Raw genomic sequence first — 25,045 nt, forward strand, 5'->3', positions numbered from 1 at the left:
ACGCTGCTCTAAATGCTCCAGTGGTCTAATTTGACGTAACTTTTATTTCTGACTGCATGGCTGGCAAATGACTTGCCTGAATGTGTAGTTATGGGGTTTGGCAAAAAACATCATAATGTCCTGCCAATGCCCATTTGTATCTGTCTGTCTGTCTGTCTGTCTGTTTGATTGATTTCTTCCTTCTTTCCTTCTCTCTGTTCTTCCTTCTTTCCTTCTCTCTGTTCTTCCTTCTTTCCTTCTCTCTGTTCTTCCTTCTTTCCTTCTCTCTGTTCTTCCTTCTGTGTTCAGGGGTTTGTTGTGTTAGAGGAGCCCCAGTAAGATCTCATAACTCACATGATGACATTGATCAATAACATGTTTAATGGACTTCTGTCTGTCTCTCTCCTTCTGTCTGTCTCTCTCCTTCTATCTGTCTCTCTCCTTCTGTCTGTCTCTCCTTCTGTCTGTCCTCCTCTCTTTCTGTCTGTCTCTCTCCTTCTGTCTGTCTCTCTCCTTCTATCTGTCTCTCTCCTTCTGTCTGTCTCTCCTTCTGTCTGTCCTCCTCTCTTTCTGTCTGTCTCTCTCCTTCTGTCTGTCTCTCCTTCTGTCTGTCCTCCTCTCTTTCTATCTGTCTCTCTCCTTCTGTCTGTCCTCCTCTCTTTTTGTCTGTCTCTTTCTCCTTCTGCCTGTCTTGCTCTCCTTCTGTCTCTCCCTCTCCTTCTATCTGTCTTGCTCTCCTTCTGCCTGTCTCTCCCTCTCCTTCTGCCTGTCTTGCTCTCCTTCTGTCTCTCCCTCTCCTTCTATCTGTCTTGCTCTCCTTCTGTCTCTCCCTCTCCGTCTATCTGTCTTGCTCTCCTTCTGTCTCTCCCTCTCCGTCTATCTGTCTTGCTCTCCTTCTGCCTGTCTCTCTCTCTGTGTCTGCGTCTGGGCTGGTGTGTAGTGCTTTGCTGAGTTCAGACAGCGCTTCAGAGGCAACCAGCTGTACCAGCCGCGGCTGCTGCACCTGCAGGCCTACATGAACCAGCTGGCAGGCCACAGGAGCACAGCCACGCAGCTGCTGCACAGGGCCCTGCTGCTGTGCGACGCGCAGGGCAACAAGCTGGAGAGGAGCTGGATCCAGCAGAGCCAGGTAGCAAGTACTCACACACGCACACGCGTATGGAGTTACATTTGTTCCACTTTCATGAGCGAGCAGCAGCACAATTTGAGCACAAAAAAAATATTTTGAGCGAGCACACAAATTATATTTTGATAAAAAATGAAACCCGAGCACAAAAAAACGTACTGTAGTTGAGCAAACAGGAATCTATGTTGTGCTCCACAAATGGCTTTGCCTGTTTGCTAATATCAATATGTATGTGCAACATCAGCCCCCTTTCTTTCAGGAGATCTCTGCCACCCTCGCAGCCAATGAGCTCTTAATCTTCCCTGAATTTTCTGATTGGTTGACGATTGTGGAACAAACGTAACGCTGTCGACAGTTTTGAGCGAGCACACAGATGAAGTTGAGCGAGTGCGACAGACCTCCTGAGCGAGCGGAGGAGCAGTTTATGTGATCGCACGTACAGTGAAACTAAAAGAAAGACTGATGTTGCACATACATATTGATATTAGCTAACAGGCAAAGCCATTTGTGGAGCACAACATAGATTCCTGCAAGTTTTTTTTGTGCTCGAGTTTTATTTTTCCTCATAATATAATTTGTGTGCTTCCTCATAAAAGTAGAACAAATGTAACTCCATATGCGCTAGGTAACAAGTACACACACACACACACATTCACGCATATACGCACACACACATTCACGCATATACGCACACACACACACTCAAAAACACACACACGCACACACACACACACACACACAGTAGGATGTATGATGCACTTGTGCACTCATATTAGGCATTGTAAGTATTGGAGCACAGCCAGACACGTGTCATTACACACACATCACCGCACCCAAATGTCACACTGTGAATTGGGAGTCCTTTTACAGCACCAGGACGTTGTGTTGTGAACAGTGATGTTCTTCTTCCTCCAGGCTGCCTGGGAGGCCCAGTTTCGGCAGGACCAACAGAAGAAGTTCCAGGCCTCCTGGCTCATCGCCACACTGACCATGCCCATGTGGGACGAGTTGTACCCGCCGTCGCCGGACGAGCTCCTGGAGCATCGCTACGTGCTGACCGTGCCCAGACGGCGCTTGACCGCCAAGGTGTCCGCTGTGCTCCAGCCATTCACCGTGACGGAGGAGGAGCCGCACAGGGACACGAGGGACTCCGAGACGCACGTGCAACCGGCGAAAGGCTCAGATACCTCCACAAGAATTTCTGACACACGGGTCAAGCGAGAAAACACCTCACAGACTTCCACGAGAGATTCCAAGACGAGGGTGCAGCGGGCAAACGGCTCCGAGACCTCCACGAGAGATTCCAAGACGAGGGTGCAGCGGGCAAACGGCTCCGAGACCTCCACGAGAGATTCCAAGACGAGGGTGCAGCAGGCAAACGGCTCCGAGACCTCCACGAGAGATTCCAAGACGAGGGTGCAGCAGGCAAACGGCTCAGAGACCTCCAGGGAAACCCCCGAGACACAGGTGCAGACCCTTTTGACCTCTGTGGAAGACTCGGAGACAGGGCTCCAGCGAGGCATAACCTCTGCGACTCCCACAACCAATCAGACATCTAGGAGTCCTAGTGTCTAGGAGTCCGAGTGAATGGCTTTAAATACACATGTTGCTTCAATAGCTGTGTCTCTAGGTGTCATTTCTTTCTTCTGTTGCTGGTACAGATGACCTCATTCAAAAGACTGTATAATGACTGACCTGATTTCTCCACTTGTACACACAGTCATGTTACAGTTTTTCTCAGTCGATTTGGTACAGTTTTCAGATCAGAATTGAAATTCTCAAAACTACCTGTTCAATCTTCAGCCCAGGTAATTTCCCGACCCCACCCCATCTCTCTCCCATTTGCTTCCTGTGGTATTAAAAGCAGAACAAGCTTGTATACATGACCAAAAATAGTTGATCTTACATGTATGATCATCTCTAGTACAAATATGTTTGATATTTGCCTTGATTATTTAGCACTCTTTCATAATTTGTTTTTGAAGGTGAAGGAAGCCACACTAATACATAATATAACTTTATTATTTTTAAATCAGTCAAACTTTGTTCACACAGAACAGAACAAGCATATACTAACACTACTGATTGAGAAATAATTGAAAAAATGGAAAAGGTACAAGAAAGAAAGAAAGAAAATGTCTCCCCTATATCTTTTGTGTACTGCAGAGCATACTAATGGACACATTGTACACACAGGGTTAAACTGAACTGATTTACATTCAAGATTTAATTACAACAGAGGCTGTCTTGAAACTGAACATCAATAGAAACAGTCAACATTTCTAACATTAATAAAAATACTCTTTTATACCCTATAACAGACAGGCCCACTGGAGGCAAAATTAAATGTATGTATATATATGGAAACTTCACTGGAAAATAGAATACATACCTGTCCATTATCAGGAATCATTAAAACAATTAAACGTAGGGAAAAATAAGAATGAAGCTGATATCCCTGAAGCAAGCGGAGACAATGTATACAGCTCGGTCACGCAGGAGCTGTTTCTACAGCATCTGCTACACATTTATGTTTAAGCTTTCTGTCGTAATTGTCTGTCTCTCAACATCCTGCTTGTTTCTTTATGTCAGAATGGAGTGACCTCGTCTTGTGTTCTTGGATTGGGCTGGTCTTGATTTTATCTAAGTTTTGATAAGATTTCTGATCACTGTGAATTTGGAAGGAGTTCCTCACCTTTCTCTAATTTGGCTATGCACTCTGCCTTTTGTTTGATGGCCATCAGGGACTTAACTTGTTCACCCCAGCCTGGTATGGCCTCAGCTTTCTCTCGCTCAATGAGCATGTCAATGTACTCTGGAGTGGAGAGGGGATTTGGCTTCAGGGCTATCTCTTTTAGTCTGTTCAGACACTCAGCAGAGGTCTCCATCAATTCCACTACCTCTAGCCTAATTGTACATCATCATATTCAGCTGTCAGTTCAACCAATGCCTCATCGCAAATTTCATTAACTGTCTCGTGGCTGAGTCGGTGCTCTGTGGACTTGGCCGGAGCTTGCATCCTATCTCTCCTTTTCACCTCTGAGTAAGAGTAGGCCTACGAGACACAATAGGTTTTGACCATACATATTTATGTATATAGTTACTCTACATCGAGAGACCAATAGGTACAAGACATCAGTCAAAAACAATTGAATCTAGCCACACTAGTTCACCTACAGGTAGCCAGAACCAAGAGGACAATCTCACTTCATAAGAAAATCGAACCTACAATGCTGGGACAAGTCACCTGCTTTAGCCACTACACCATTTATCAATGTGCTGATTTTAAGAGTCTATCAAAAAGTAAGGCATACTCGAATTAACATAAATAGCAAGAATGAGACAAGTAGGGGAGTCTGTCTCTTAATGAAAATGAAGCTACAGGATAGATCAATCATTGAGTCACGAGATAAACATCCACTTTGTAATTTTTGGTTAGGCGGTTGTGATTTTTTGTTAGGCGCTCCGGACACCAACTGGAACTACCAAGGAACGACACAAGTGCAACTGCCCAGGGGCTCGTTTCTAGAAAGTGTCGTTTGCTAACTTGCGTCGCAACCTTGGTAGTTCGCTCCATCGTTCTTGGATTTGGTGTTTCTAGAAAGGGTAGTTTGAAATCTCAATCGCAAACAAGGACGCAAAGTTTGGTCGGTTGAACTACTGCCCCTAGGCAGTCGCACTTGTGTCGTTCCTTGGTAGTTCCCAGTCAATGGGCGTATCACGTAGCATTACGGCACAGTGGTCATGGGAAATGTTGGAAGTAGGCCTACTGCCAGGGGGAATATATGACCGAGAGCACGTAATGCCTCATGCATCACCAGCCAAACTGGCTAGTAAGTTTTTATTAACACCCGCCAAAATTAATTTTAACCCGCATTTGGCGGGTGTTAATTTAGAACCCTGGTTACCATTATCTGTAACTGTTTCTTTCTCTCTGTGTGTGTGTGTGTGTCTGTAGGGGTGCCCAGTGTCACCATTATCTGTAACTGTATCTGTGTGTGTGTGTGTGTGTGTGTGTACTAGGGGTGCAGTGTCACCATTATCTGTATCTATATCTGTGTGTGTGTGTCTGTACTAGGGGTGCACAGTGTCACCATTATCTGTATCTGTAATCAGTGCCGCTGCTGGCAATTTGGGTGCCCAAAGCAGAACTGTGCCGCTCTGCTGTTACTGAGGACTCACTGGTAGGATCCTTAGAGTGCGGTCAGTATTGAAGTATGGAAACACTCTCTCAGTAAAAGTGTGTGTGAAAGTGTATAGGTGTGTGTTATTATCAGGGTCAGAGAATAACACCTTTCCTCTGTCCCAGTCCAGCTGCACTCTGATCCTCTGGAGTTTCTGCTTCATTGTGAGGAGAGTGGGGGCATGAGGAGGAGCACATGCTCCGTATACAGCACCATCATACAACACACACCACCGTCCACTCCTGAAGCTGTAGTCTCCCTTCCTCTCAAGACACCCTCTGTCATCACACTCACATTGAGTTCTCTCCAACCTCCACATCCCAGCTGTGGGTCCCTGAGTTAAAGCCCACAGAGCCCAGGGCACTGCCGTACAGTACTTATCAAATCTCTTTGGGTTATTTTTAACATATGTCATCCTGGTCAGATTTTCCGACAGGATGAGATCTGGGTGTGCAGTGTTGGGATCCAGAGCCACAGGAGCTGCAGATAAAATAACACACACACACACACGAGCATGTGCAGAAAATTCAGCAGTTTCACACTGAAATGAAATCGAAACCAGATACCAATAGAATCAGAAAATAATAAATATGGTAATAATTGTGGTATATGTATCTGTATGTCTCCCTCAGTCTGCATGTCTGAGTTTACTACAGTTCCGTTAGACCTTTACCATACATACTGAAAAAGAGGAACAGAACACTGTGTGTGTGTCTGTCTGTGTTTATTATACTGACCAATCTTTTGGATCATTTTCTTCACGAGTGTGCCCTCCTGGTTGTCCAGGTGTTTTGCCACATTGATCTGAACCGTCTCTAGATCCTGCTGTGTGCACTGGGGTGTTGGTGCTGCTGTGGGTGCGGGTTCAGAACTACAGAGAGGAGACAGACAAGAGGCAGATCCAAGAATATCCCACTTTTTTAATGACATTAACATAACATTTTTTTTAATGACATTGACATAACATTTCAATATTATATATATTCATTATGGTACATCATTCATTTCATTCTATGTAGGAGGAGTTTCATGACATCCAGAAAATTCAATGAATGGCCTGGCATCAATGAATGGTGTACTGAATAGCCTGGCATCAATGAATGGTGTACTGAATGGTTCAGCAATTGATATCCTGGATGAACCCTGATGAATCCGCAAACTCATTTGAATTTGCTCTGCAGATTAGTTTTAGATTAGACTAAGTCTTGTTCAGATTAGTCACACTTGTTTCTGAATCACTAAATATCCAGGAATCAATCATAACCACTTATTCGGCAGGGGGCCGAATGAACTGGCTTTAAATTAAGAATGAACTGGCAATAGAAAAGGCTAGGAAAATGGAAAATGATTTTACTCGTCTGTTTAAGGGTTGAAAAGGTAGGACTTTTCCAGGATTTACATGGCCGTTGAAAACCTGTAGATCACTCACCTTTCCGCTGTGCTATTCTGTGAAAAAATAAAGAGAGATTAGATCATAATTACTCTCCCTAAACAGTATAATCAAAATAGATTAATATGTGAATGCAAATACCATCATTAATGTTACTACAATCAATGATCATATCTAAATATGAAATGATGTTTATCATCAAAAAGAAAACATGTTCTTACATGCAGGGATGTGACATCATCAGTTCTTATATTTTCTGCCATGGCTCTCATTTTGTCAAAGAGATGAGATCTCTCTGTTCATCTCCTCAATCTTCTCCATCATCTGACTCTTCTGCTCCTCTTCCACCCTCAGTGCAGCTATTTTGGCTGTCACTTCATCTTGTAGAAACTGGTCAAACTTCTTATATCCTTTGTTGATCCGCTTCACTGTGTACTGGCCTGAGTCTAAATAAAACAACATGTAACAAATCTGAATTGTATACATGATGAGATGTCAGTTACATCTAAAATATAGTACTATTATATGTATAATACAAATGCATATCACATAAGATTCTATAACATACAAGCTAAATGACATTATTTGTCGTTGACAATGCTACATCTTAATAGTCTGATCTATATCTCACCCTAATTTTATCTTCTGTTTGTTCATAGATGAGTCTCTGTTCTTCAAAAGCCTTCTGCTTCTCCAGCATGGGCTGCAGTCTGACCTCTATCACCTTCTGTAATGATTGCATACTTTATTGCAGAGTCATTTCACTGGGGTGTCTCTATTTACCTTATTCACACGGCGGTCATTGTAAACCAAAACGAGGCCATGGGGTACCCAAACCAGTATTGTTGTGTTCTATGCATTCACCAATAAGTGGCGAGAACTCATTAAAGATATAATTAGTGTACCCCATTGCCTCGTTTTGGTCTACCTTACTGCACTTCAGAGGAGAATCTGACACATTATACTGCATATGATCCAAGTTGTGTGGCACAAGCGTGGTCGTGGGACAGTGGTGTGTGTATAGTAGCATTTCATATAGTAGAGTTTTTGCTTCAACTGATGATCGAGTTTTGCATTTCGTGTTCTTGATGTAATAATTTTGATTGCTTTGTCTGCCAAGTAATTTGTCAAGTAATTTGTTGCTGTGTATGGGTATGTAAAACTTGCTGGCCTCTTGCTTAGGTTTCTGCTAATGACTTGATGTGTGGCATGTGTGAATTTGTTGTCCCAAGAATACACCGAGTGTCCTTAGATAAAGGGAGGTGTGTTGATCCAGCATCTTCCACACCTCTCATAACACTCACTCCAGCCAAATGTGTTGCATCCTCCTTCCCATGTCCCTCTTATAGGTGTACAGAGTATATGGAGAGCTACCCATCCCTTCCACATTGTGTCTTTTGTGTAGTAGTTCACACACAGTTGTGGTTCAGACTTTGGAAACTGAAATATTTTTATTTTTTATGTTGCAGTGTCACCATACCTTCCTCCCAGTCTTTTTTGCATTTGTTCCTGTTCCTTGTTGTAAACACACATTGAAAACTTCTTGAAAAAAATCTATTGAAAACCTGACATGTATCAGTCATCCTTTTCATGCTGTGGTCTCACCAGCTGGCTGAAATATAAGTTACAAGTGTTTAATTGAAACAGTTGATTGCTTATTGAGTTACAAGTGTGTTATTGAACCAGTGGGTGTCTTATTTTGCAGAATTGATCAAACCTTTCACATTTACTTATTTGTTTATGTATTTTTGACAGATGTTTATGGCTTAGTCTTAAAATATTACCAAGGCTGTGTGGTGACCACCCTTATGCTATTTCGAACAGATTTAATGCATTGATCAAACTTTAAGATCAACATTGAAGGTGTTAGGCTACTGATTGGTATTTATATATATATATATATTTATTTGATAGACGTTTATGGCTAGTCTTACAATGATCAAAGCTGTGTGGTAGATTTAGGGGGGGGGGCACCTTCATCTTCATCTCACCAAACAAACTGGAAAGGACACTGGATCCACACAAACAGGATACAAAACATTTTGACAATGTAAGTAAAGTATATGTGGCGTGATACAGGCAAATGTAGGAACCCAAGAACTCCTAATGTCCAGCAAGGAAAAAAACATTCAATGTTAGAACATATTTTAGATTGATGTTTGCAGACCAATTATACCTAATGGACACTATAATGTAAGAATGCTAACACATAATAACACTCGTGGTTGATTTGTTCTAATGTTTCCTGTTCAATAACGCACCTGCTGCTGTCTATCCCATTGAAAGAACACGACACGCAGAGGGCTGTTTGGAACTGATGAAGGGTACGTGAACCACGTGACCGCGTGGCGGCGACATCAAAGAGTGTCGCAACTCTCTTTTTCTATGGCTCTGACCTGGCTTAAGAGTTGTGCTAATTAGAATCAGCTGATTAAGTGAATGGTTGGAACAAAAATGTGAGCCGGACTTTCTGAAGCTGGACTTTCACACCCAACGTGGTAAAATAGAAAAAAAGTTCTCAATTGTTTTGTAATTTCATCTTGCAAATTTGTCCTTCAGTCAAGAGAGAACTCGCTCACCAATGTTGCCGATGCAACATTGCATTTAATCCAAGTGATGAAAAGTACAAAATGCTACCAAAGTGCAAAACATTTTCGGTCCCAATCAGACAATCATCAGTGCAAACAATCTAAGAGAAGAAAACGCCCTTAAATAGACCGCCTCTAGTTGACGCTAGATCTGCCAATCAACTAGCCTAGTTTGGTTGAAGTGCGGTTGGCATTCTCTTAAACGGCACTGTCCACCTAATAGGTGGTTGACATACAGCATACATAGATAATGTGAAATATAAAATAAAAAAGCATATTGGAATGGAAATAATGAAAAAGAAACAACAAAATAATAATGTTATAAACTAACAAGAATGCAGACATGGAATATTCAATGGGATTTGAAACTATAATTCAAGTCCCTAGTCACCATAATGGTGTTAACACTGAGTGATTGGCCTCAGAAAAGTGTCACGCAACTGCGCTAGTCTGGAAGCTACATGCAAATCCCTCACGGGATCAAAAGAGTATATACTACTTAAATCTGGGTTTAAACCCAAAAGTACTTTCACGCACCAGTGAGTAGGCTAATGCGGCTATTGACACTTTTTGCAAACTAGTTGATAGAGACATTGAATCATTGTATATGTCTACATCTCACAAAAAATGGTCTAATTGCACTAAATCACAACTGCCGTCACTATCTTCTCTGAAAAAAATAATGCACAATTTAGTGAAATGTGCGCACGGTTTAGTAAAACGTGCACATGATCTAGTAAAATGTGCACACAATTTAGTAAAATGAGCGCACGTTTTCTTGCAATGACCCTCTAGGGTTCCGTAGTACTGAACGCAGTGGAACATTTCAAATTTGTGCACTGCGGGAAATAATTTATTTGTCAAAGAATAACTAAACTTATTGCTGCCAACACTAGGGGTGGGCGATATGGACAAAAAAATAATATCTCGATATTTTTTGTGATTTTGACGATAACGATAATTAGTCGATATCCTTTAAAAAATTGTTTTTGTTAAAGTCTGAGTTACTTTACAGCTCATTATTTATGAATAGCATCATTACAATAATAACCAATAACCTAACCTGTGACTTTTTAACCAAATCAACCAGTCACTCTATGACACATTTCCAATTCTGCCCCCACTTGTGTGTGTGGCAATGACCGGTCTAGCCAGCTACATTAGAGAAGAGGAATGGGCCTAACAGTTTCCCAAGAGAAAGTCTGAAGCTGAAGTTCCTTTCAAACCTTTACATAGGATTCACTGTAAAACTAAGAGCAGACCAACAGAGTAGCCTACATCTCAGTTATTTCCTTCTATGTTTTGTTTTAGAGCAATCGCGTAGGCTAGCATTCCAAGTTACAAAATAGAAACTAATGCGTTAGCTTATGGCTAATGTATATGAGAAATCCCATGGAGATGCTAACGGTTAGCATAATCGGTAAACAGATATTTAGAGCGAACTTCAGTCCATTTACAAAAGAGTTACATGAGAATAGTTATTTGTTTACAACTGACTATTAAAATACTCAAAGGCTAATGTTTTCTCTCCATATAATACCGTGTAGGAAAAAACGTGACTGTCTCATCAATGCTACTTGAACAGAAGTAGCTGCATAAAATCCCAAGTAGGCTACTCTCACTGCACAAAATAAACACTAGGCTGCGTGGGACAACGTTGTGACCCACTAGTGATCATGTGACACTTGCTCTGCTGCACTTCTCCTGCATAGCCTACTGTACCTCCTGGGAATGTATGAGACTCTTCAGTGCGTGATTTTGAGTGTTTTTTCCCCATAAGTAATTTAAATACTCGATAATGTCAATTTGCACATCGTTAAAACAACAATCACGATATTATCGCAGACGATATCGCCCACCCCTAGCCAACACATACACTGCCTCATGTATTGACACTTTACTTTACCCAGCCTGTATAGATCACAGTCTGTAAGAGACTGACTGAAAGTAACCTGCCCACAAATAAAACAGGGAAGAAATAGCCCTATCCAAACATACAAAATTAGAAGAACGCAGAGCAAACATGAAAATGTTGCATGCCCAAGTTTTTTGAAACAACTATAGTTGTATCAAAAACTTGAGCATGCAACACAACTTCCTAAAGTTTGGCCAAAATATGCACTGCACTACTCCACTTGCACACTTGTACACTTTGCAACTTGTTGTTGTTGTCCTGAAAACACAACACTTCTGCTGCTCTTACATAACTTGCACCACTATGCCACTTTCTTTCTTACTTAGGTCAAACAGAACTACCCCAGCCTTTTATTGGTCTGACTTTGCACTAGTATTTTATTGACTGTCTATGCACAATTTCAACCAAATTTTGCTGCTCTTTTTTTTTTCATTATATGTGCCCTCTTATTTACTTATTTACTTACTTTTTTGTTTACTTGAATGTTATGTTTGTCTGTGGACTTAAGGATGACCCAAAGTTTATGTAGAGATTAAATGTTTATATCTAATTTGCATATTATGACGTCATATGGTGGCGGCCATCTTGGATTATAGAATTTTCATGAAAAGTCGCATGTTTGAATGATAAAATGCACCACTTCTTTCCCCCCAAAATGTCCCTCACCTTCTGTATGCTATATTGCACAATACTGAATGCTCAGGTAAATAGTAAGTAGTGAACAAACTGTGTAAATCATTACTAATAAATGGCAGAAACAAACCAAATGCATGTAGCGGTAGACTGGCCTTTTGCTGTAGAGATTTTCCATTTACTACATACAGTAGGCACTCTGATTCCATGTATGGGCCACATATATATTATTCAGATGACACACAAACACAAGTAGACAAGACCTGTTTAGTTCAAAAGCTCATTTGCCATGGCAAGGCACAGATCAGGAGTGAGATGACGAGACAAGACAAGAGACAATGTTAGTATTTTTTTTCTTTTTGTTGATGTTTTTTTTTTTTTTTTTTCTTAGCTGACAAAGACACACACATCACAAGGACATGAACACACAAAAAGGAACACATAGTGTACTGTATGTCCTAAATGATCAGGGAAGTAGATAGCAAATCAACAGTGTAAATCATTACTAAATGGCTGACTTTTTTTTTTTTTATGTAGCAGGCCTTTTGCTGTAGAGATAATGACTCCCTATCCCTATCCATACAGGGCCGGCATTCCCATCATCTTGTGATAGACTATGCATGACCTAATGTGTGTGTGTGTGTGTGTGTGTGTGTGGGAGAGGGAGAGAGCGTGTCACCACCTCCACCATGCGAGCAGCATGGCCAGATCTGCCTCGCGCGGGCCGAGTGGAGAGAATTTGTGCAGCTCGGACTAGGCCTACTGTCATTCTCATTGCGACTCCCCACACTGCCACTACGTTCCCCCCTAACTGTCCTATGAGCACTTCGACCTCGTCTAACATACCCAGTGGCATTAGACAAAGGCTCCACCACGTTACTGTCGCAGCGATTGTGGAGAGGCACACGTTCAGAAGACAGAAGCTAGCGCTATGGATATTAGGCTACCTCCAGCCTCGTTCGCCACACCACTAACACCCTGCTAACTTCCCGATGAACACTCCGAACCCGTGAAACATTATTCCCACCAGTGACATTGGGCAAACGATTCAACGTTTGTGCTTGGTGTAACCTAAACTATGGAGTAAACTCTCACTTTGTCCAGCTGCATCATTGCAAGGCAGGGACGCATCTGAAGCCTCACTAAACGAATCACCGTCATTTTCTGAAGGCAGATATTCCCCTTCAGAATCAGGGTCCGCGAATAGAAGACCCAACACTTCATTTCAGGTAAACTTTTTTGATGCCATTAGACGATAATCTAATGCAAATACTCGTTGACGTTGACAATATCGCTCTGACAAAGTGGCTCACACGCACACTAGCTCCGGTATTTCATGCACTGATTCAATGCGCTGTAGCTAGAAAGTTTTGTTTAAAGCGTGTCCTTTTTTCGACTCGGGGATGACGTATGACATGTCTGCCATCTAGTGGAGTGGAAGTCGAACGAAATATGACACCCTATTTGACTAAATCGGCCGTTTTATTCAGTGCCGCATCTTGTCGACTATAGTCGCCTGTGGCGCCTAGAGGGTTAAATTGGTAAAATGTCTTGTCTTCACCGTGGGATAGTGAGAAATGTAATTTTGATCTCTTTGTATGTCTGGAACATGTGAAGAAATTGTCAATAAAGCTGACTTTGACTTTGACTTTGAAAATATCTGGAATTATTTCCCTGCAATGCATGGTTTTTGTTCATATCATTAATGTTATGGTTGTAATTTATTCATCCCTAATCAATTCCATTAATAGAATATGCCCCCCTCCTCCCACACACACACACACACATACACACTTGGCTGTGGCCTTGTATCTATCTATCTTTTACAATCCATCAACAAGTAACAAAGTAACATGTCAGAGTGGATTCTTACCTCCTGCAGGTCGCTGGCCATCTGATTGAGATTCATCTTCTTTAAGATGTTAACCACAACCTTCCCAGAAAATTTCTCAGTAAATGTTTGCACTATTAAAGGTGCCATGTGTAAGAATTGAGGTAAAAATATCCAAAAGATGAGCTACACGCATCAAAAGAATGAGAAGAAATAAGGGTGATGATGTCATTAAAAAAATGGCAAGGTATAGTGCTGCAGAGATATCAACCAGAATTAGCATGCTAAATTACTAGCCACAGCCCGACAGGTGTCATAATACCAGCTTCGGCCATGGGAGGCGGTATGCGGGCAACATAACTGCCAGCCAAACTGCAATACACGTTTCTCGGTTGTTACTCTAGGGTAGACCAACTCACTTTCTGGAGGTATACTGCCTCCATCTTTTATGGAATGTGGAGTATGAATTGATTTTTTGGCGGATATTACACATGGCACCTTTAAGTCTATGGTATCGCCCCGGTCAGCTTTCTCGAGCTTTGACCATGGAATTTCACCCTTCAAAAGGTGCTTGAACTTCTTGAAGTCAGCCTCATTGAGGTTTTCTATGATGTCCGACAATGCGTCCTGAACTGGGTTTGTGGTGAACCCTTCCATATCAACTTACTGTATCTGAAAAAAAGTATTTACAATTACACATAGGAATCACAGGTCATGCTCACATTATACACCTGCTTTTCATAAACATTGGCATTTCATATTTTCCATTTCATACTACAATGGCACCATGCCAGGTCATATAGCTTATTTTACTATGTTACTGCACGCTCAGAAAAAAGGTACGCAAGGGTACAAGTATTAAACCTTCAGGTACCAAATTGTTCCTTTCAGTTTATTGTACCTTGATAGGCTATTTTCAGGCCGTCCCAGTTTGATCACACGCCTTAGAGTGAATATAACTTCAATGCATTCTAGTTATATTTCATGTACTTTATTTCATGTTGAGTTTTGCTTCCCAGCATGCATTGCAATTCATTTACGCATTTTAGGCATTAGTTTGTTTTGAAACAATATGGTTTGAACAATTTATCTTAGCCTAGCCTAGGCCTATCTGATGATGTTCTGAACAATATGCTACGGGACAGGCCCATTAAAAAGTCGTATTAGTTTACAGTTTTTTTCAACTGCTTACACACTAAATCTTTGCTTGTCACACAATTTTCTAAACATGTCCTCCAAACATCATAACCCGACACCAAATCTGCAAAACCATACACTAATTCTCAGTGTTTGACTCAGTTTTCAATTGACTAAAACACATTTTGCAAAACACAACACACAATTTTCTACCTAACACACAAAATTCTAACAGGAAGTAACTTGATTTCGTTCTTCAAACACAACCCATCAAAATGGCACACTAAATCACCAGTGCTTCACTCTTTCTCTTCACATGTGCAAACACTCTTTACTTTACTGAACACCATCCAATCATTGCCTTAGTATAGGTCTATGAATAGATATACTCTCTATATAGGTATAGACCCTTTCAATCTGCTCCTAGAGGATTTCCGGTTGAAATATTCAGAACCAACGCAGATACTTTGAAAATAGAGAAAATACAGTAATCGGACTTTAGCTTACAGTAATGTTCTACAAAAAGTTGACTTTATTAAAATTTGTCTTTTTACTCTATTTTTGTTTGTCACCATGTTACAGTACCATTAGCTCAATACATTTTTTTGTGCCTCCAGAAAATGGAACGCTTACTGTAGAATTGTTTGTTTCTGCAGTTGAAAGGGTCTATAGGCCTATGAATACATACTGTACACGACCCCCCCCCCCCCCCCCACACACACACACACTTGTCTTTAGAAAAAAACAAAATCAGTGTTTTCAAAACTCCATCCACATCTGGTGGTCAGTGTATTCTTCTTTGCTTTTTTTTCTTGTTTGCTGTAAAATACTGTATTCACAACAGCAAATGTTTCAGTATTGCTTGCATTTTTACTGTGTATTTCAACTTCTCTTTGTTGATACCGTAACTTTCACTCTTGTATGGAAATACATATAGAAAGCCTAAGACAGAAGAGCTTTAGGTTTTGAGCAACAGTGTGTACATGATGTATCCAAAATGTCATATTATGACAAAAGTGTTTGTAATGTGAAGCGAATGTTTGCTTTAAACATGTGTTTTTGACATTTTGAATGTTGTGTGTCATTTTGCTGGAGATTTGGGGCATTTTGCATTTTGTGTGAGCAGTTGTGGGTTTTGTGTGTGGAGTTTTGAAAAATAGACACAGAGTTTTGAAAACGTGTGTAAACAATTGTAAAAAACTGTATTAAGAAAAAGACACCGTAGATGTGAAAGTATCATATCCTAGCCCGGTATAAAGGTCATTACCTACTCACTAGTATTGTAATGCATTAGAGGACATGATATCATGCATGACTGGTCAAAGTCAAAACAGGAAGTAAATAAAACTGATTGTCAGGCAAACCGCAACATCATGTTATGTCATTCTCTCTTCTAGCTGCCTAAAGGCATGACCATTCATGAAGCCTACAGGATGTAGTAACGCTTAAACACATTTCATGTTTTGTTTTTTTTACCATCGTGGGAATATAAACGCCGCGCGCATAACGTCGTGGTGACCATTAAAGGACGTTCCCTCAAAGTCTCGGGGACGTCCCGAACACAGGTCTGCAGGATGTCAAGGGAACCCTACACAATGTCGAGGAGGTGACGGTTTGCCAGGGGACCTTTAGAGGACGTCACCGGGACAGGCGCGCGGGAACATATTTTTGACCAGGGGTGCTGAATAACAAAATAATGGATGTCCGACGATTTCTCCTCTAGCATGATATGAATCGAATTTAGACAGCTAAATACGCCATTTCAGCGCCTGTATGAGCAGACCCTCTGGTAGACCTAAGAGCGAGAACAGCCACATTCCACTGCAACTATGCGCAGCACTTGCCACTCCGACTCATCAATAAAAACTGCGTGCACACACACCAGACACATAGAAGCGCACTTGACTTTACATCATTAAACTATTTCAGTATATTGCTTTTCTGATTGTCAAAACCACATCAGAGATGTTTGGCTTGAAAATATAATTAGGCTGCAATGACCTACAATGGCAAACAATTTCTGAGTAGCCTAACTTATGGCGTCTCCACTCCACAGCAAAAGTGTCCTAACCATGAATTACAGCGGTTTCTATCTGAGCGACTCCAGTAGTGAAAGGATTTCAGTGTCATATTTCGGTGGCACTAGCTAAGCTGTCGTGGAACTCGAGATGACATGTCTACTGATAGGCAACAGGTTCGTGGATTTGGGCTAGATCAGCCACATTGCCTGACACTAACAGAAACTGAGCCGTACGTGAGGTCGTGGGCTTGCCAAAGACTAATTGCAAAAGATGCATCCTACCTCATCTGTTGTCGTTTGGTATTCGAAATTGGGCTTTTCACAATCCAACGATATATCCAAAGTGCGAACTAGTTGGTGATGGTATATAGAAACTGGCAGTATGCATGCTACACGGAGTTCTAACAGGTGCATGGCCTAATAAGCAGGCAAGATATAACCCATGATCGCCATGGTCTCGTTATCAATTTGTGTTTGTGGTAATAATGGCAGCAACAATAAAACCATCTTGATCATCATTTTGACAGATCAGCAGCCTCTGGATGGTCATATGCATAGTTAGCCTACCTTTAGTTTGCATTTACATTTTAAACACTGAATCTACTGTGTTTACTGCCGGGAGAGAAAAAAATCCTGTATTCTTTTCTGTAGCCTAATATTCTTTTCTCGAAGTCAACTAGCCTGCTTGTAACGTCTCTCCTCAGCGAGTCACGTCACTTTCACTTCTATAGCTAGACTATAACGTTTAATGGATAGCTATATTCAAAGCTATCCATAACCTTTTTTGCTATTTGCCTATTTGACAACAATTATAATGACAAACTGCGAATTTGTAGGCCTATATTGACAAAAAGCAAGGGGTGCTGCAGCACCCACCTTCCCGCGCCCTTGCACCGGGACTTTATTTTGTTTATTTTGTTTACCTACTCCTACTAGAGTTCTTGGCACTTGAGGTTAATGACGCTGCAGAGACTCTCTGCTCTATACGGGCATCTTGTCTGAATGCCTCATGTCCTCGTTCCTCAAGACCCACTCATTCTAAACCTCGTCATCCATGGCTGATGAACAGTATAGTCCCATTACGAAAGGAACTTAGAGCCGCTGAGAGGAAATGGCGTAAATCCAGAGATGGAAATGATCCAGTCTTTGCGGTCATCTTTTTCATCCACTGTTACACTTGCAAAAAAGGCATTCTATCAAAGCAAGATTGAGAGCGCCACTGAAAACTTTTTTCCACTTTCAAGTCTCTTCTCAATCCACCACCACCATCAACTACTTCATTGTCAGCAGATGACTTTGCAACATTTTTCACTGGAAAAAGTTGTTAAAATAAGTGCTCAGTTTGATTAACCTACAAGGAGGGCTTTGCCTTGTGTTAGTATGACAGCATCATTGGACTCTTTCTCTCTTCTTGTTGAGGAAGCAGTCTCGCAATTGTTCCAGCGAAGTAGTCCAACAACATGCCCATTAGATCCTGTCCCGTCCACTCTTCTACAGTCTCTCACCCGCTGTTCTACCGGCAGTCACACATGTATTTAAAGGTCTCATCTCATCGTTTTTTCATTCATTTTGCCATGGTCTCTAGTATTAATGAATGCCCTGTGAGCCGGTTTTGGTGAAAAAAAATGCTCTCCTGGATCTATTTCATGCTGTTCTAGTTTGGTGGGGAAGGTGGGAGGGGAGGAACGACAGGATTTGCCTCTTGCTCATGAATATTCATGACATGTTAATGATCTCTCCTCTGATTGGCGAACAGTACTGTGACGCTCCCTCCAGTGCGTCCTCATCCGATTCTGCCTGTGCTATAGACCAGTGTTTCTCAAAGTGTGGTCCGGGGACCACTGGTGGTCCGCAAGCTATCCCAAGTGGTCTGCGAGTAGACGTGGTAAAATATAATATAGATGAGTTGTTTGCCATATTGAACCAACTTGTATGTAAATCCAAACAGTTCTGCAACGCTGCCTATGTAACTTATGCCAGTTTAAATCATATGAATCCTCTGACACAATAAGCAAGGTGCAAAGAAAATAAGCTACGTGGCTCAGTGAGTAAGCCTATTGTGTAAGTAACTATTTAAGTAGGTCTACTCTTCTCTTTAGCTAGGTGGTCCGTGAGGTTTTTTTTATTGATTAAGTGGTCCTTGGTCTGAAAAAGTTTGAGAAACACTGCTATAGACCTCACCAGAATAAGTCCCGCCTCCTAACTTCCGTATCCATCCAACCTTCAGTCGTCAAATGTCTATGGGAAATAACATGGCGTTTTGAAAGATCGTACCTGTCAAACTCTGTAGGTGACAAAGTAGAAAAAGCTGCTGGGCAGATTGGCCTACACACTTCTGCCATCTAGTTTCCACTGGATTTTTTGATTTTCGGTGCCGTTTAAGTAGTATAGTCTTAAGTATACTACTTAAACGGCACTGACAATCAAAAAATCCATTTTCTTTTTTTTTCCTTCATGTTTAATGACTTTTCCTCAATTGAAGGGTACAACTGAGTTAGCATGAAATTTGTACAATAATTTGTTTTCAATGTCCTGTACAAATATTTTGTACATTGATGTTCCTTGGGGTCAGTTTGACCCCAGCTGTATGAAACATAGGATACATGAATATTTGACACATTATGGATATTATTTGAATAGTATGAGAACATATTGTTATCATATTATTACATACACAAGTACATATTACATATAAGTAATTTTGGCAGGACTGTATAAGTCAAAAGGGGAAGCAACAGCAAGCCTTTGGGCTGCGGACACTGGATGGGCAATATTGCCAGCCAGGGTTCCAAGGTTCATAAAGGGGTGTGTGTGGTGGGGGGTGGGGATTGTTTTGTAGGGCTTTTGATGGTGGTTATTACACTCTTGTTAAGTACCCGTCACAAAAAAACTGGGTAACAATATGAATTATAATAATTTTCTGAGGGTTTATTTAGCTGGGGTCAAATTGACCCCAAGGATAAAGAGTGTTGGTAAGATTCGAGGATAACACAAGGGTTAAAAACAGAACTTTTGGTGTTTCCAGCTAAAACAGCTATTCTCCAACAGATTAACATCCAGCTTGATCCCAACTAGATCAGCACATAACCTTGGGGTCATAATTGATGACCCAACTTTTCTGAGCATATAGCCTCAATTGCAACATTATGTCAGTTTGTCCTTTACAACATTAAGAAGATTAGACCTTTTGTTTCTGATTCTTTGATTTTTCCTTTTGTTTCTTATATTGAATTAAGCTTGTGTTTTAGTTGGTCCTTCTATTTATTACCATTATTATTATCATCATCATCATCATGTCAGGACACACTGACTCAGACAGAGAATACAGTTCAAGGTTCTCAGATTTAATGATCCAGTAAAACAAGGAAGTTGCAGGCCCAAGGCTTAGCAAACACACAGGAGATACAATGTTTACGGAAATCCTGCAAAAGGTCCAAAGCACAGAAGATTCACAAAAGAGTTCAAGTCAAAAGGTAGTCCAAACAGATGAATAAACTTAACTGGAGTTTTCCGGCAGTAACTGGCGTAAACGTGGGAATTCAGGAGCACAGAGTTCTTGTGTCATACACTGATGAGACCAGACACAGAGTACTGTCTGGGGAAGTGGGGTAAAAATAGGGCTAGAATCCTGAGCAACACAGGTGAAGGGAATTCAGTAATCAGGGGAAAGTGAACAGGAGGCATGAGCTGTGAGGAACTGATTGATGGGCGTGGCTGAGGGATTAGTTGAGTCTAAAGGTGAGTGACTGGTAGGTGTGATTACTGGGGAACCTGGCATGGCTGTGACACATTACTATTATTTTTTGTTTTGTTTGTTTGTTTGTCTGTAAAGCACTTTGTGCTCTGTGCTTGATAAAAATAAATATAATAATAAATACATTTTATTATTATTATTATTATTAAGATTCCACATAAGTTCTTGTACAGGCCATGGTTATCTCCAACCTAGACTATTGTAATTTACTGTTAGCTGGCCTGCCTGCTTGTGTAGTAAGATTGTTACAACTGATTCAGAATTCTGCCACACACCTGGTCTTCAGTCAACCAAAGAGGACACATGCAGCTCCTCTCATATAGTTGCCATTCTCCTTAATGTAGTCTTACCAACTTCTTAAAACAGTCCACTGTTAATTTAACTATTGTATTGGTTTGTTTTTGTAAGTGGCTTTGGACAAAAGCGTCTGCCAAATCCCATAACCATAATCATAACTTGCAGACAGTTCCCTACACTTTAACATTGCTTCCCTTTGTGGACTGTGCTTGTATGCCTGTTTCATGAAAACAAACTCATCTCTGGTAAGAGGAGTCTTGCCAAGTCTCGTCTCACACTATATGATCTGGACGATCATTGGGAAATATTCTATAACTTAGAGGGAAAGATGTATGAACTTTGACCCCTGACACAGAGAAGTGGTGGAAGCTAGCAGGCAAAGGTCAGAGGTCATCAACCCCCGCCTCCACCTGCCCACCAACCGACCTTTAGCAGTGGCATTTCATTTCCTCAGTCCTAGAACATGCAGCTGCCAACGGGCCAAAGATCTGCCCCAGAACATGCTCCCTGCCACCTACGGGCCAAAGGTCTGCCCCAGAACATGCTCCCAGCCACCTACGGGCCCTCCAACAGCTTGCTTGACATTCTCTCTACATTTATTCACATACTTTAAATACTTGAGGCATTAGAGCTAGCACCAGTGAGCTAGCATTCAAGACATGTCTAAAAAGATGTAGAGTGTGTCTAATAGCCTTACACTAACTAATGCAGTGCCCATACAAGCAAATGCCCACAAACACACTGCAATCAGAAAAAGGTTAAAGGTACACTATGCAGGTTTTTTAGCTTAATATGCAAGTTTTATTTATCTTAATTTACCTTCATTTAACAGCTTCAGAGTCATTAGAATGGTTATATGACTTTTTTCGGGTTGAATTTCGGCCGTCTCATATCCCCCAAGCGCCTGTGAACGGAAAAACCACCCTTCCAACTGTAAGGAAATTGCCAATACTGCATAATTTACCTTTAAGATCAGTTAGATGTCTCTCTTTCTCTCTGTGAGTGTGGGTGGGTGAATACCAGTACGTGTGCGTGTGCGAGAGTGAATGTATCGGTCTGTGTGGGCATGTGTGTGTGTGGTGTATGTGTGCCAGTGTCTGTCGGCTAGCTGCAGTCATAATTATTCTATGGAGTAGTAAGACACAAGAAAGGAATTAACTTAATAAAATAATTTAATAACAACCATAAGTTCCAAAAAATGTCAAACAATACAATTTTGACAATTTTATACAACAACGTTGTAAGAGGCAACAAACACAGAGAAATCAAACATCTTGCCCAGGTCAGATCCACATGCTGCTCCACAAACTGCAGGGGAGTCAAGGACACACTACACTCTTTTAAAGGAGTTCATACAAAACATAGCCACACTAATACAAATACCAACGACAAGCCATTACATGAGGTCTGTAACGAAGTCCTTCAGTGACGTATCCTCTGCTGAACATTTGTGTAAGGCTTTTAGCATGTTATTTAGATGCCCATTAGAAAGTAAAGGCAGCTCCATGGCAACTAAAGACACAATATAAAAGGACTGTGTACAGTCTTTCACCCCATACTAATGCATGTTACATACAAATAACAACCCATGGAGTGAAATGCGTCATGGAGGCCTTCAGTGATGTTTCCATTGCTGAACCTTTGTGCAAGGCTTTTAGCATGGTATGTACATGTAGTTATCCCCAGCAGAAAGGACGAGTACTGCTACCCACCACCACCCACCAAGTGCACAGAGGACAAATGATACAACACATCAGGATCCACATTACTGGCTTACTCCTGTTAGACAGATTGCCTTGATTCATCTTTTTCTCCAGGCTTGTTGTAGCCATTTAATTGAAGTATGGACCTGGGTTTCATTTGAAGTGATTTCTCTTCCTATTTCACTGGGACACACATTCATTAGGCTCCTAAGGAATAGCAGTGGACTGAACTGAGAAGCTTGAACTTGACACAGCAGACGGAGTCAAATGCACACAGAGCTCCTTTTCTCTTAACAGGAGGCATTGTGCTTGTGCCCTTTTTAAATAGGTGAAAGTGAGTGTGACTCATTCTAAAGTACTTAGTATACTAATGAATGAGTTATTATTTTGTGAGTATGGAATTGTGTAAAAACCTGACAATCCTCAAGGAGTCCTACGTTATAATTCATATACTTATAATACAAAGGATCTCATGATATTGTTCTATCAGGCAGTTTTGGAAAGTATTATTAGATATGGCATAACCACTTGGTTTGGGAACCTTTGTTGCATTAAAATCAAAGCTAAACTATCTAGTCCACACAGCCATGAAAGTCATTGGTCTGAAACAGTATAACAACCCTCAGTTTATTTTCGGTCAATGTGTGTTAAAGCAAGCAGACATAATTATTTCTGATCCCTCTCATGTCCTGCATGCACAATATGAGTTGCTGCCATCAGGCAGGCGTTTCAGAGTCCCCCACTGCAGACTGAATAGATTCAGAAACTCCTTTATCCCCATATCAATAACACTCCTTAACAAACACCACAAATAAGCACCATCAGGTTCAGCAAGAGTTTTTTTTTTTTTTTAAATCTATTTATTCAATCACTTATTTAATTATACTCTCTGTTATTAGCCTTTTATGTCTATGTCTGTGTGTCTGTATTGGGTCAGAATTTCTGAGAAGTCCAAGACAAATTTCCCTAAGTGGATAATAAAGTATATATCTATCTATCTAATAGAAATGATCCATTCCTTACTTAATACAGTAAGTAGCAGTTATCATTTGTGATTTCTAATGTGGGACATGGATAACTAATAGTGAAAGCCCTGCAGGTTGTTGTTGCAGAACATGCTCCCAGCCACCTACGGGCCCTCCAACAGCTTGCTTGACATTCTCTCTACATTTATTCACATACTTTAAATACTTGAGGCATTAGAGCTAGCACCAGTGAGCTAGCATTCAAGACATGTCTAAAAAGATGTAGAGTGTGTCTAATAGCCATACACTAACTAATGCAGTGCCCATACAAGCAAATGCCCACAAACACACTGCAATCAGAAAAAGGTTAAAGGTACACTATGCAGGTTTTTCAGCTTAATATGCAAGTTTTATTTATCTTAATTTACCTTCATTTAACAGCTTCAGAGTCATTAGAATGGTTATATGACTTTTTTCGGGTTGAATTTCGGCCGTCTCGTATCCCCCAAGCGCCTGTGAACGGAAAAACCACCCTTGCAACTGTAAGGAAATTGCCAATACTGCATAATTTACCTTTAAGATCAGTTAGATGTCTCTCTCTCTCTCTGTGAGTGTGGGTGGGTGAATACCAGTACGTGTGTGTGTGCGAGAGTGAATGTATCGGTCTGTGTGGGCATGTGTGTGTGTGGTGTATGTGTGCCAGTGTCTGTCGGCTAGCTGCAGTCATAATTATTCTATGGAGCAGTAAGACACAAGAAAGGAATTAACTTAATAAAATAATTTAATAACAACCATAAGTTCCAAAAAATGTCAAACAATACAATTTTGACAATTTTATACAACAACGTTGTAAGAGGCAACAAACACAGAGAAATCAAACATCTTGCCCAGGTCAGATCCACATGCTGCTCCACAAACTGCAGGGGAGTCAAGGACACACTACACTCTTTTAAAGGAGTTCATACAAAACATAGCCACACTAATACAAATACCAACGACAAGCCATTACATGAGGTCTGTAACGAAGTCCTTCAGTGACGTATCCTCTGCTGAACATTTGTGTAAGGCTTTTAGCATGTTATTTAGATGCCCATTAGAAAGTAAAGGCAGCTCCATGGCAACTAAAGACACAATATAAAAGGACTGTGTACAGTCTTTCACCCCATACTAATGCATGTTACATACAAATAACAACCCATGGAGTGAAATGCGTCATGGAGGCCTTCAGTGATGTTTCCATTGCTGAACCTTTGTGCAAGGCTTTTAGCATGGTATGTACATGTAGTTATCCCCAGCAGAAAGGATGAGTACTGCTACCCACCACCACCCACCAAGTGCACAGTGGACAAATGATACAACACATCAGGATCCACATTACTGGCTTACTCCTGTTAGACAGATTGCCTTGATTCCTCTTTTTCTCCAGGCTTGTTGTAGCCATTTAATTGAAGTATGGACCTGGGTTTCATTTGAAGTAATTTCTCTTCCTATTTCACTGGGACACACATTCATTAGGCTCCTAG

The 25,045-nt window shown here is 41.1% G+C and overlaps 2 protein-coding genes and 1 long non-coding RNA gene across 10 annotated transcripts in view; 1 reads left to right on the plus strand and 2 right to left on the minus strand.

Moving 5' to 3' along the window:
* The window catches only part of LOC121684102 (adenylate cyclase type 10-like), a 53,066-nt gene extending 31,877 nt beyond the window's left edge, over window positions 1-21,189 (plus strand). For 5 of the 8 annotated variants that reach the window (XM_042064033.1, XM_042064035.1, XM_042064040.1 and 2 more), the window contains 2 exons: window positions 920-1,108; window positions 2,021-2,722. In XM_042064033.1, coding sequence (XP_041919967.1) covers window positions 920-1,108; window positions 2,021-2,680 — 849 coding nt within the window. In that variant the 3' untranslated portion in view covers window positions 2,681-2,722. Of the gene's footprint in view, window positions 1-919; window positions 1,109-2,020; window positions 2,723-12,482; window positions 12,490-20,039; window positions 20,045-21,174 lie in introns of those variants that run through there. The other 3 variants (XM_042064034.1, XM_042064037.1, XM_042064038.1) reach the window with 3 other exon arrangements.
* On the minus strand, window positions 4,535-7,700 carry LOC121684111 (E3 ubiquitin-protein ligase TRIM39-like). Its single transcript, XM_042064053.1, has 5 exons — window positions 7,311-7,700; window positions 6,901-7,125; window positions 6,719-6,735; window positions 6,027-6,160; window positions 4,535-5,769 (listed from the first exon to the last, which is right to left on the minus strand). The coding sequence occupies exons 2-5, from the start codon at window positions 6,949-6,951 to the stop codon at window positions 5,273-5,275; spliced, it is 699 nt and encodes a 232-aa protein (XP_041919987.1). The 5' UTR covers window positions 6,952-7,125; window positions 7,311-7,700; the 3' UTR covers window positions 4,535-5,272.
* Window positions 8,146-13,781, minus strand: LOC121684112. The gene is made up of 3 exons (XR_006023030.1): window positions 13,689-13,781; window positions 8,614-8,690; window positions 8,146-8,291 (listed from the first exon to the last, which is right to left on the minus strand). It is a non-coding gene; the product is annotated as an uncharacterized LOC121684112 (long non-coding RNA).
* Window positions 21,190-25,045: the final 3,856 nt, after the last annotated feature.

This window comes from Alosa sapidissima, chromosome 15, assembly GCF_018492685.1.
Source record: "Alosa sapidissima isolate fAloSap1 chromosome 15, fAloSap1.pri, whole genome shotgun sequence".
Lineage (NCBI taxonomy): Eukaryota > Metazoa > Chordata > Actinopteri > Clupeiformes > Clupeidae > Alosa > Alosa sapidissima.